We start from the raw sequence: 12,238 nt of genomic DNA, 5'->3' as shown, positions 1-12,238 counted from the left end.
CTCTAGGATCATTGTGTCTCTATTGGCCTGATTGAACTAAGGGGCTGCAGTAGGCTCGGAAAGCCTTGAGTGTATCATTAAAGAGATAAGTAGGAGGTAGCAGAGACAGGATTTGATGATAGATTGTATGTAGGGATTGAGGAAGACGGAAGGGTCTGGTATGACATTTGGATGACATTTTATCCAAGTACTCAGTACACTGTCTGTTACTTAGTTGGTACTCATATATCAATGATGAGGCTGATCTTTAGGAGGAGTGTCACCAGACTGGAAGGTACCTCTGGGAATGAGTATGTTTCACACTGTAGTTCATTCTTAAGTTTTGTGGCCAACAGACGGATAGGAGGTGGACTGTGATGTATTCGGAACATGAGACCTTGAGGAGTTCCGTAACCAAAAGGAGGAATTAACAACAGCCAGTGGAAACAAAAAGAACTGCTTCTCTTTCTTTCCCCCTCCAAGTTGCTAGTGGAGGGCTGAGCCCAGCATCCCAGACTCGTGTGACTATATTGGCAAGCATTTGGAGACCTATTTCACTTTGATACCCTAGCCTTCAGTGGCTCAAGGTGTTGGCTTTGTATAGGAGGCTTCCAAGTAGTAAAGCTCCCTGCTCTCAGCAAGCCCAACACCATGGGGAAGAGAGATGTATCAGAGGCAGCACCAACCACCACAGCCACAGCCTACCACTCCATCATGGATGAATATGGTTATGAGGTAGGCAAGGTCATTGGCAATGGCTCCTATGGGACAGTATATGAGGCTTTCTACACAAAGCAGAAGATCATGGTGGCAGTCAAGATCATCTCAAAGAAGAAGGCCTCTGACGACTATCTTAACAAGTTCCTGCCTCGTGAGATACGGGTTAGAAAGGGGGCTGGAAGAGGGAACTGGAGCTTGGTACTAAGCTGCTTGAGGTTTCTCAGAAGGGGTATGGCCAGGAGGGGTGGGGCCAGAAACCCCCAAACCAGAACTGAATGTCTCACTAAGCAGCTAGGAAGATTTATGTAAATTAAACCTCTTTCCCATCCACCCACCCACCTCCAGCCCCACAAAAAGTAAAAGTGCAAAACATAGGGTTTACCCACAGGCCACTAGTTCTCTGGGGTTCAGGGGTTGATCCTTTTGCAAAGGTCTAAGTAAGTAGCTAAGGGCCTAGGAGATGGCTGGGAGTGCAGTCAGGGTTCTCCCTTCCCAGGTTTGATGGGTCCTTCTTCTGGGGTCAGGTAATGAAAGTCTTGCGGCACAAGTACCTCATCAACTTCTATCAGGCCATTGAGACCACATCTCGACTATACATCATTCTGGAGCTCGCTCAGGGCGGTGATGTCCTTGAATGGATCCAGCGCTATAGGGCCTGCTCTGAGCCCCTTGCTGGCAAGTGGTTCTCCCAGCTGACCCTGGGCATTGCCTACCTGCACAGCAAGGGCATCGTGCACCGGTGAGGTCGTTGCCACCCAGACTGGGGCCTTTGCTCTCAAGGGGGTTTTATGCACAGCTCTCATTTCCTGCCCTTTTTTCCTCTCTCAAACTCCCTCCTAAATATCTAGGCCTATTCATGCACTCTATTATAATCATGTGGTTAAGGATACTGATAAAGTACTCACTGTATGGAGAGCTTTTGTTTTTTTCGAGATAGAGTCTTGCTGTGTCGCCCCCACACTGGAGTGCAATGGTGCGATCTCAGCTCACTGGAACCTCCGCCTTCTGGGTTCAAGCAATTCTCCTGCCTCAGCCTCTTAAGTAGCTGGGGTTACAGGCGCACGCCACCATGCCCAGCTAATGTTTATATTTTTAGTAGAGATGGGGTTTCACCATGTTGATCAGGCTGGTCTTGAACTCCTGATCTCATGATCTGCTTGCCTCGGGCCTCCCAAAGTGCTGGGATTATAGTTGTGAGCCACCACGCCCATCCTGGAGAACATTTTATGAAATACGATGGTGAGCTCCCAGTGGTCTTCAGATACCATCCTCTCTCTCTCCTCAATTTGGACTCTCCTTACCCTCTGACCCCTGGCCCTTCAGCTCCCAGTCTAAAACTAAGCCTTCTCCCCAGCCTGACGCCCAGCCTTTCTGCTGCTGGTAGGGACTTAAAGTTGGAGAACCTGTTGCTGGACAAGCAGGAGAATGTGAAGATATCGGACTTTGGTTTTGCCAAGATGGTGCCTTCTAACCACCATGTGGGTCATAGCGCTTCTTACTGCCAAGTGAACTGCTTTTCCCACCTCAGCCAGACTTACTGTGGCAGCTTTGCTTATGCCTGCCCGGAGATCTTACTAGGTTTGCCCTACAACCCTTTCCTGTCTGACACCTGGAGCATGGGCGTCATCCTTTACACTCTAGTGGTCGCTCATCTGCCCTTTGATGACACCAATCTCAAAAAGCTGCTGAGAGACTCAGAAGGAAGTCACTTTCCCACCTAACCTCACCATCTCCCAGGAGTGCAAGGTACTGGCTACCCAAGGAGGGCTGAGGCCTCAGGGATAACCCACAGGGAGGGGTGAATATCCATCCTAGGTCACCCAACCTAGGCCTCCCAACCCTGGGGTAAGGCTCTTCCCACACCAGAGCCATTTCACACACTAGCTCCTGCCCTATAATAGAATGGAGTTGGCAGGTGTGGAGGCTCACGCCTGTAATCCCTAGCACTTTGGGAGGCCAAGGTGGGTGGATCACAAGGTCAGGAGTTCAAGACCAGCCTGACCAACATGGTGAAACCCCGCCTCTAATAAAAATACAAAAATTAGCTGAGTGTGGTGGCAGGTGCCTGTCTGTAATTCCAGCTACTCAGGAGGCTGAGGCAGGAGAATCGCTTGAACTAGGGAGGCGAAGGTTGCAGTGAGCTGAGATGGTGCCACTGCACTCCAGCCTGGGTGACAGAGTGACTCTATCTAAAAAAAAAAAAAAATAGTATGGAAGGCATAAAGGGGCAACCAGTGGCTCCAAACCTTGCTTGATACGCAGGTTCCAGCTTCTGCCTCTTTAGGCCAGAAGGGGATTACGGAAAGCATTCCTCCCATGGAACTTTTCACTCCCCCTCCAGGGAGTTAACTGCCTGGCTCTCCAAGATAAAATCAGAGCCACACCCCGTTTGACAAGAGTGGTATGATAGGCTATCCTGCTTCTTTCTTAGGTCCAGCTGCTCATTGCCTGTGTGGCACAATGGAGAAAAACTCGGGCAAGACCTCTCTCTCCCCTGCTCTAGAACCTGGTCCTTCAGATGCTACGCCAAGCTGCTAAGCGTGTCACCATTCTGGATATCATGAAGGATCCCTGGGTGCTCAAGTTCCAGCCTGAGCAACCCACCCATGAGATCAGGCTGCTTGAGGCCATGTGCCAGCCCCACGCCACCACTAATCGTCACCAATCCTTGGAATTACAACCTGAAAATGGCTGAAGAAGGGGGCTGAGAGAGGAGCAAAGCAGTAGGGTCTTGAGCTAAAAATCTTTTTTTTTTTTTTTTTTTTTTTGAAACGGAGTTTCGCTCTTGTTACCCAGGCTGGAGTGCAATGGCGCGATCTCGGCTCACCGCAACCTCCGCCTCCTGGGTTCAGGCAATTCTCCTGCCTCAGCCTCCTGAGTAGCTGGGATTACAGGCATGCGCCACCGTGCCCAGCTAATTTTTTGTATTTTTAGTAGAGACGGGGTTTCACCATGTTGACCAGGATGGTCTCGATCTCTTGACCTCGTGATCCACCCGCCTCGGCCTCCCAAAGTGCTGGGATTACAGGCGTGAGCCACCGCGCCCGGCCGCTAAAAATCTTTTATACCAAAAATAAATCTAAGTCTGATTTAGTTTCATCAACTAGGGTCAAAGACATTCTTTTCTCAAGGGAATCTTATAGCAAGGAACACTGCTGGGTTAGGAGAGGGATTTCTGCCCAGAGCCCGTAACCAATAATCTTGACACTGTGTTAAATCAATAGTGTAATTCATGATTTGGCTCAGAGGGGATGGGGTGCTCAGATTAACACTATTTTGAATAATAAAACACGCTTTATTATTCAACTCGGTATATGCTCATTATTTTACACCTTTGTGCTGTTTAAATGCTTAAGCGATGGGGCAAAAGCCCTGGTTGCTCCACGTTGATTATGGTTCTGCCTGTCTATAGTCCAAAGTGATGGCACTGTTAGTTCTTTTAGAAATGGGTATTCGAGCTGGGTGCAGTGGCTAATCCCAGCACTTTGGGAGGGCAAGGCGGGCAGATTACTTGAGGTCAAGAGTTCAAGACCAGTCTGTTCAACATGGCTGTACTGAAAATACAAAAATTAGCCAGGCATAGTGGTGCCCAGCTGAGGCACAAGAATCTCTTGAACCTGGGAGGCAGAGGTTGCAGTGAGCCAATATCGCACCACAGCACTCCAGCCTAGGTGACAAAATGAACCTCTGTCTCAAAAAACAAAAAAAAAAAGAAAAGAAAGGGGCATTCGGGTGTATGAAGTACTTTGGTTCCTTTTCCCTCTTCCAGTGTCACCTTAACCACTACTGAAACAATAGCAGGGAGACAAGGCTCCTCACACTATTGCTCCCAGACTCAGAATTCAAATGAACCCTTCTAGTAGTGAAAGCTACTAACTATGGACTCTGGATAAAGGAAAGCTACTTGCTCCTTCCATGGTATTCTCCCTCCTTTTCCTTGAAAATGGGCTTTGTAAAAGAAATGTGGGACTGTCTTGGCAGAGGCATGACAAGGGGAAAGCAATGAGGGAAGACTCAGAGATGCCTCCACATGGTTCTAAGATAAGTGGTAGACAGCAGTTTCTTCAACCTCAGCAACTGGGCAACTCTAGGACAAACCAACTTGAAAGACAAAACAGTGCTTGCCTGGAACATAAGTTGAGATATTAGGAATGCCCATTTGTTCTGTTTCAAACCCCCTTCTTTGCTCTAATTATTCATTGCTTGAAATAAGGCTCTTGAGGACAAGGGCCAGGGGGAGAGCTTCAGGGGTAAACAAGGTAGTATAGACACTAAGATTCTGTCTGTCCAATTTTATTGGGAACAAGGACATTATAACTACTATCAAAAAGAAGAGAGCCCAAGGGCTCCTCCTGGAGCAAGATCCTTCTTCAGATTTGAGCCAGGGCTGGGAGGGCAAGAGACCCTTTCTCAGGCAGGGTTACACTACCACCCTTAGCAGGACTTCCCCAAAAAGTTATCCTCCTTTAGCTCAGTACTTGGCACTTAAGGAAAAAGGACCAACAAAGGTAGCGTTAGGAAGACAAGCCCAGACTTATCAGGATACCCACTCTGCCAGCTGCTTTAGTGCTTCTTCATCTTCATCTGCTTTGGGAGCTTTGAGGACAGAGATACCCAGAGAAAAGAAAGGAGAAGCATTTAGGTCTTAGCAATTCCAACTATCCCCTGCTATGACATTCAGAGTCTGCTGAATTCTCTCTCCCCAGCAAAAACCCTAAAGTTGTGGTCATTCTGCTTGTTAGGCTGCTGTTCAATCCCACAGCACCTTTGTGTAAATTAGAAAAATGGTGCCTCTTGCTCCTGCCATTTGCAGCCCTAAACCAGGGTACACAGTTTGCTGAGTGGAGCACAGGCTAGGTAGGTGCCTGTATGCAGTTCACAACCTGCACAACTGTACCAGCAGCCCTTTCTGTATGGTTCCTTTGAGACAGGATCGATGAAGAATAATCTTTCCTCATATCTCTCCCACCCTCTTAAGTCCTCAAGACAACAGAAGAACCCTGCATACCTGGCCCTGCTGGCGGATGTGTAGAAGGTACACTAGGCAATTTGACTGGGGGTTCTTCCTCCTTGTTGCCCACATTTAGCAACTCCTGAGCCAATTCCTCCTGCTCCAGCTCCTCTAGTTCCTCCAGCAGTTCATCCTGGATGGGGAAAACAAGACCATTCAAGATGAAGAAAAAAACTTCTACCTCCAAAAACATACCACTTTTGAAGTTCCCTCCCAAACTTGCTCCAAGAGCCTCTCTTGGGTGTTCCTTCTGGCCAGTCTCATACTTGCTCCAATATTCCCTTACCCCTCACCCCCAATCACCTCATCCACATCATCTCCAAAGCCCACAGGCCGAGAAATGGCATCTGAGATCTGCTGGGCCACCTCCTGTTGTTCTGTGATGTCAGCCATCAGTTCATCTACTTTGTCAATGTCCCTGAGAATGAGATAGACAACTAAGAAATCAGGAAACGATGTCCCCTTGACTTTCTCATCTCACATGAATGAAACCCCTCCTGCCTTGTAGGGTTACACTGATAAGCCCATAGCTATCAAGTAGAAGAGATCCCTGGAAAATTGCAAAGACACAAGTCTGGGCTAAGAAATAGCAAGGAGCCACACTGGAGAGGACAGGCTGCATTCTCTTTCCTGAAGAATCTTTAAGAATCAGAGAAGGCAGCCAGGCGCGGTGGCTGATACCTGTAATCCCAGCACTCTGGAAGACTGAAGTGGGCGGATCACCTGAGGTCAGGAGTTCGAGACCAGCCTAGCCAACATGGTGAAACCTTGTCTCTACTAAAAATACAAAAATTAGCCAGGAGTGGTGGTGTGCTCCTGTAATCCCAGCTACTCAGGAGGCTGAGGCAGGAGAATCACTTGAACCTGGGAGGTGGAGGTTGCAGTGAGCTGAGATCAGGCCACTGTACTCCAGCCTGGGCAACAGAGTAAGACTCCGTCTCATTTAAAAAAAAAAAAAAAACATGGACTGTGCCATATACCCAGTGATCCATCCAAAAACAAGGACTGCAGCCTAAATTCCAAATACCAGAGACTGAAATTTTCAGCCTTGCTAAGGCTTGATGTTTGAACCTTTGTGTTTTGTACAGGGCATTCTCTGTACTAGTTTGTTGTGGTTATAAAAACAATTAGCAAAATAGCCTACATTTGTATTTATTTTCTGTTCCATATTTCTGCGCCACATTGTTTTCTCTCAAAATCCATTCCTTTAAAAAATAAATGTTGCAGATATTAAAAGGAAAGAAAGAAAGAAAGAAAGAATTAGAGAAGGTGGCTGGGCAGTGGCTCCTGCTTGTAATTCCAGAATTTTGGGAGGCCCAGGCAGGTGGATCACCTGAGGTCAGGAGTTCAAGACCAGCCTGGCCAAAATGACAAAACCTCATTTCTACTAAAAATATAAAAATGAGCTGGGCATGGTGGCCCTCACCTGTAATCCCAGCTACTCAGGAGAGTAAAGCAGGAGAAACACTTGAACCCGGGAGGTGGAGGTTGCAGTGAGCCGAGATCATGCCACTGCACTCCAGCCTGGGCAACAAAGTGAAATTCCATCTCCAAAAAAAAAGAAACAAAATAAAAAAAGAATTAGAGGAGGCATCTTTCCTCCCTAGAATGCTCCAGCCAGCGAAAGAATCTTATAGGAAGCAAGGAGGCAGACAAAGGTCTAGCCATCACAAACATCCGTACTGTAAATCCATATTCTTTTTTTTTTGAGATGGAGTTTTGCTCTTGTTACCCAGGCTGGAGTGCAATGGTGCGATCTCGGCTCACCGCAACCTCTGCCTCCTGGGTTCAGGCAATTCTCCTGCCTCAGCCTCCTGAGTAGCTGGGATTACAGTCACGCGCCACCATGCCCAGCTAATTTTTTGTATTTTTAGGTAGAGACGGGGTTTCACCATGTTGACCAGGATGGTCTTGATCTCTTGACCTCGTGATCCAACCTGCCTCGGCCTCCCAAAGTGCTGGGATTACAGGCGTGAGCCACCGTGCCCGGCCTGTAAATCCACATTCTGAGAGGCTTTAAAGTGTGGTAGCAAGCCACTCTTCCCAGTGCCTGGGTCCCTCCACCCCTCCCCCCATACCCACATGTCCTGGTAGGCCTTCTTCATGCCTCGGGCAGCAAGCTCCATGGTACGAAGAACTTCTGCATTGGTGGTGGCATTCTCAATGGCCTCACGCTGAAACTCCAGGGTGGATAACGTCCCGTCGGTTTGTGCCAGCTGCTGTTCCAATCTTTTCTTTCTCCGCAAAGCCTGTAGGGCGGCTGACCCAGCCCACAGCCTGAACATCAAGAGTCAGAAGCACCTGCTTCCCATCTGGGCCCTCCCCATAGGCTCCTTTCCCTCATTACCTCTCTTATTCTTGGTCCCATACTTCTTGGCTGTTTGTAGCTCCTGCTGAATCTTCTGCTCCAGAAATTCCTGTTTCTTGATCAGTATCTTCTCTGTCTCCTTCAGTTTCTGTATTGCTTCTTCAGGGGTTGGCCCCTTCTCCTTCTTCCCTGAAGAGTCCAATGAAGTAGGCCCAAATTTTGTGAAGGAAAAATATTAGCCACCAATCATTGAATGCATAGTATGTGCTAGGCACCTGACCGGGTTATTGCTAATCCCCAAATCTCTACAATGAATGTGCTATCTCTTCACTTTCCAAATGTGAAAACAACCACAAAGATGTTAAAAATCACAACTAGTAAGAGATTGTGCAGGAATCAAAATGTGGCAGTAAGAGTTCTAAAACCAATATTCTTTTTACTATTCCTAGCTGCCTTTTCTTTCTTTCTTTTTTTTTTTTTCTGGGATGAAGTCCTACTCTGTTGCCCAGACCAGAGTGCAGTGGGGCAATCTTGGCTCACTGAAACCTCGGCCTCCCAGGTTCAAGTGATTCTCCTGCCTCAGCCTCCCGAGTAGCTGGGTCTACAGGCACACACCACCATGCCCGGCTAATTTTTGTATTTTTAGTAGAGATGGGGTTTCATCATATTGGGCAGGCTGATCTCGAACTCCTAACCTAATGATCCACCCGCCTCAGCCTTCCAAAGTGCTGGGATTACAAGAAGGAGCCACCACGTCCAACTAAGAAGGCGGTATTTCTTCTTCACCTTAGATCCCTCTTGCCCAGCACAAAGTATTTTAGAACAAGGTTTTGGAGAGGGCTGAAGACAGCAGGAAACTCGTCTTCAAGCCTGAACAGTGGGAGCCAGCACGATTGCCACGCCCTCAAGTCCCCTCCCGGATCTTGAGTTCTCCCCTCTGAGAGCGCGGAAGGACGGCGGATGGGAACAAGGCTCCCTGTCAAGGTGTGCCTTCTGGCACCTGCGACGAGCCTTGCTCCGCCATCGGCCGGGGTTTTCCAGCCTGTCTCCCGAGTTTCTAACCCCTGTCCGGTGCAGCGGTCCGGCCGAATTTCGCCGGGGTCTCCTCTTCCTCAGCACCAGCTAGCGCGTCCTGCCTGGCCAGTCCCACCCTGGCTCACCCTTCCCGAAGAGCCTGCCGAGACCACTCATCGCCTCTCCCGCCTCCGCCACTCGGCGTCCTCCGGACTTCCGCCTTGCTCCTGGGAGAGTGATGTTTCATCACACAGGGACCAGCCTTGCCCAATCCCTCCTTAGGGCGCCACAGCGACATCATCAAGAGGCGCAAACCAGACCACCGCCGTCATGTGACCCAAGCCACCAGCCCCAGACCGACGTGCTCCTCTTAAAGCGGCCGCATCATTTTCTATTACATAAAAAGGCAGTCCTGTCTCCACCCCAGAGTATGTGCTTATTCTCCTGAGGGAAATGTGCAGTGTGATGGCACCTCAATGTGTGGGGTCAGTGGGAAGACTCTTCATGCTCTTTACAGAGCTCAGGAAAATGGTATGGGATGGGTTCAAGCACTTGGGGTTGCCCTAAGTTTAAATGGCAAACCTGATGCAGTCTAATGTCTCACATTCTGGTCTCTGCACCTCAAGACAATCAACCCCAATTCACAGGCTAGAAAAATAGAAACTACCCACACTGTTGGCAAAATCTCTTCTGTCACACACAGATGAACTTTAATAAATTACAAATGCACCTGAAAATGCCTTCTTGATTTCCTTTCAGTTTAGGCCTCAAATGAGGCTCATCCTCAAGGCTGGACCTCAAGGCCCAGTTTGGGCCTTTGCAAATGTCTCTAACCCTTGACTTAGAGTTTGAAGATTCATTCCATTCTGGATGTGAATGCAGGTAACACCTAGAAAGATAAGAAGTCACAATTCATCAGGCTTTCAGGGCTCCCCATTATTAGTCTGACCTTTTGGGGGGGCCACCTATAGGGCAAACTATCCATCCTGTATGTATCTAATCCCTCCTAGGGACCCCGAATGGCTGTCCTCATTGCTCAGTACCCAGTTTGCTGACGTCTACAATATTCCGCCTCTCATCATCAAAGAAGATCATCTGGGAGAAAGGAATTCCAGTCTTCTGCTGTAACCTGTGCAAGATAGGGCAGGGGTAACCAAGCTAGTATCTTGGTTCCCCAAGCCTCTCTGGTACTTTCTCACCCTGTTCCTCCCTTATCTCCACATACCTCTCAAAGTGTGTGACTTTGCTGCCTGGATAGATTTCCCGATGAACAAAGTACCTGAAGATGTCAAAGAGCTCCAGTAGCTGGTTGGCCCCTTCTATCTCACCTGTCCTGCAAAACGGTGTGAAAGACGGGATTAGCAAAGTGAAGGGCCAGAGCTACGTTAACTTATTAAGCAAAGTTAGTAAGTATAACTGGGGGAAATCAACTTGCTGTTTTTCCAGGATGGACAGGCATCCTCAGCCTCTGTTTAACTCCACTGCCTTCCTGTTTGACACAGTTGGTGCTGGGCCAATGTTTTAGTTTTTGTTTTGAGACAGGGTCTAGCTCTGTCACCCAGACTGGAGTGCAGTGGCCCAATCATGGCTCACTGCTGTCACAACCTCCTGGGCTCAAGCGAACCTCCCACCTCAGCCTCCCCAGTAGCTGGGACTACAGGTGCATGCCACCACAATTTTGTTTTTGGTAAAGATGGGGTCTCCCTCTATTGCCTAGGCTGGTCTCAAATTCCTGGGCTCAAGTGATCCTCCCGCCTAGGCCTCCCAAAGTGCTGGGATTACAGGTGTGAGTCACTGCACCCGGCCCCACTTTTTAATAATTAAAAGGCACAGGAGAGCATACAAGGAGAAAAAATATGCAAATACTTGCAAACTTGCACCGCCCCTATTTTTATAGCCCAGGGGTTTCACCTTAAGTCTCATGCATGCACCCTTCGGCATTACACTATCAGTTTTTGTCAGCTGCTTTTCTTACCGTGAAGCAGCTGCACCGGGCACCCCAAGGCTCTGCAATCGTTTTAGGACCTCAGGCACCTCTGGGTACAGTCGGATGTCTTGGCCCCGCCTATCTCGTACAGTTCCATCACTGGAGAGGGCAAGAGTGCACTCAGCCCTGGCCAGGCCCCATCTCGCCCCAGTCCTCCATGTTCCTACCTCACCTGCTCTTGTGAAACGGGGGGTCTACGTGCGTGTCGACCCAGAAAGGCCACAGAGTGTAATCTGCGAGAGGACGGAGAGGGAAGGTTCAGCCTGGGGGCGGGGGCGCAGGGACTCAAGAGCTGCAGTTAGGGATGCGGAAAAGGAGAGCGCCTTACGAACTTATCCCCTTCCCGTCCCTCACCCAAATCAAAGACTGCCAGCTTCGGTAGCCGCGCCATGACCCACACCGCAGGCGTCGTGCAGAGGTGGGGCTTCACCCAGGGCCATAGAGAGCGGCAACTCCAGCAGCTAACACAGCCACCCGGCCTACCATAGACAAATGGCGACTAGAGCGTCGCCACTCAGAGCGTCGTCAGCCTGGAGATGGCGCAAGAGCGCCATCTGATGCTGGGCGGGGATGAGGATTGCAGTGAGGTACCAACACGACCACACACAACTGTAGCAGTCAAGTCTCTCCAAGGCATTTGGCCACAGGCATCCTCCCTACTTCCCCACTCCATCCAGCCTTACCGGATTCTATAAAGAAGCCAGGGAAGAAGGGAATCATTTTCTTCTAGCACCTGTCTCTTCTCGAGACCAAGTGATACATCACAGCTTGCCACTCAATCTTTCTCCATTATCAACCTCTCCATAGTGTAGAACCCAAAGCCCTCAGTAATATTCCATCCAGAGTGTAGTGTCAGCCAAACCCTTGAGGGCTTTCTCCAACCAGGCCTAAATGTCCACTAAAGCCACAGAGAATTCACCCTCCAAAGGTTTCCACCATCCATGTCAGCACTACACTGGTAGATGTTTGTGGGGAGGAACTGACCTGTATTGTTTGCCAATTTCTGTAAATAATCCTACCATGGCCAACTTCAAGCTACCATCATGAAGTCGCTTAATAGAGTTGGAAAGAGGTGCCAATAATTGGCTCTCATGAGCCACTAGGAACTGGCTCCAGCAAACCACTAAGTAGACTTTCCTAGAGTCTCATAATCCCTCCAAGAACACCATCCCTTCCATTGTACTGCTCCTTCAGCCTGTTATAACTGAGTAAGCATTAG

At 49.0% G+C, this 12,238-nt stretch overlaps 3 protein-coding genes across 5 annotated transcripts; 1 reads left to right on the top strand and 2 right to left on the bottom strand.

Annotated features, from left to right (window-relative positions):
* Window positions 1-630: 630 nt before the first annotated feature.
* Window positions 631-3,417, top strand: TSSK4 (testis specific serine kinase 4). Its single transcript, XM_012467868.3, is given in 5 exon segments — window positions 631-861; window positions 1,224-1,438; window positions 2,054-2,386; window positions 2,388-2,445; window positions 3,203-3,417. Coding segments are annotated over 5 exon segments (1,029 nt in total). The 3' UTR covers window positions 3,395-3,417.
* Window positions 3,418-4,976: 1,559 nt separating this feature from the next.
* Window positions 4,977-9,296, bottom strand: CHMP4A (charged multivesicular body protein 4A). The gene is made up of 6 exons (XM_021674888.2): window positions 9,179-9,296; window positions 8,058-8,207; window positions 7,793-7,970; window positions 6,014-6,128; window positions 5,708-5,843; window positions 4,977-5,295 (listed from the first exon to the last, which is right to left on the bottom strand). Exons 1-6 carry the CDS (start codon window positions 9,207-9,209, stop codon window positions 5,237-5,239), a joined length of 669 nt encoding a protein of 222 aa, XP_021530563.2. The 5' UTR covers window positions 9,210-9,296; the 3' UTR covers window positions 4,977-5,236.
* Window positions 8,123-12,198, bottom strand: MDP1 (magnesium dependent phosphatase 1). 3 transcript variants are annotated; one of them, XR_001109849.3, is made up of 7 exons: window positions 11,374-11,799; window positions 11,192-11,252; window positions 11,008-11,118; window positions 10,258-10,365; window positions 10,076-10,161; window positions 9,763-9,921; window positions 8,123-8,207 (listed from the first exon to the last, which is right to left on the bottom strand). XR_001109849.3 is itself a non-coding variant. In XM_012467828.3 (6 exons), the coding sequence occupies exons 1-6, from the start codon at window positions 11,408-11,410 to the stop codon at window positions 9,830-9,832; spliced, it is 495 nt and encodes a 164-aa protein (XP_012323251.1). In that variant the 5' UTR covers window positions 11,411-11,799; the 3' UTR covers window positions 9,717-9,829. The 3 variants fall into 3 exon arrangements, 2 of the variants coding, with proteins under 2 accessions (XP_012323251.1, XP_064230801.1); XM_012467828.3 differs by lacking the exon at window positions 8,123-8,207 and having other exon boundaries at window positions 9,717-9,921; XM_064374731.1 differs by lacking the exons at window positions 8,123-8,207; window positions 10,076-10,161 and having other exon boundaries at window positions 9,717-9,921; window positions 10,312-10,365; window positions 11,374-12,198.
* Window positions 12,199-12,238: the final 40 nt, after the last annotated feature.

This window comes from Aotus nancymaae, unplaced genomic scaffold (genome assembly GCF_030222135.1).
Source record: "Aotus nancymaae isolate 86718 unplaced genomic scaffold, 86718_ANA_hifiasm-v0.15.2.pri h1tg000011l, whole genome shotgun sequence".
NCBI classification, from domain to species: domain Eukaryota; kingdom Metazoa; phylum Chordata; class Mammalia; order Primates; family Aotidae; genus Aotus; species Aotus nancymaae.
Note: the sequence above shows the minus strand (reverse complement) of the source record. Positions and strands in the feature narration are given on the sequence as shown.

Coding starts and splice junctions, on each gene's coding strand:
- CHMP4A (XM_021674888.2), bottom strand. CDS start 9,209: ATGAGTGGTCTCGGCAGGCTCTTCGGGAAGG. Junction 5,844..6,013: donor TTGGAGATGATGTGGATGAG/GTGATTGGGGGT, acceptor TTCCCCATCCAG/GATGAACTGCTGGAGGAACT. Junction 5,296..5,707: donor ACATCCGCCAGCAGGGCCAG/GTATGCAGGGTT, acceptor CTGTCCTCAAAG/CTCCCAAAGCAGATGAAGAT.
- MDP1 (XM_012467828.3), bottom strand. CDS start 11,410: ATGGCGCGGCTACCGAAGCTGGCAGTCTTTGATTTGG. Junction 11,253..11,373: donor GCTGGCAGTCTTTGATTTGG/GTGAGGGACGGG, acceptor GTCCTCTCGCAG/ATTACACTCTGTGGCCTTTC. Junction 10,366..11,007: donor CCCGGTGCAGCTGCTTCACG/GTAAGAAAAGCA, acceptor ACCGTTTTGCAG/GACAGGTGAGATAGAAGGGG.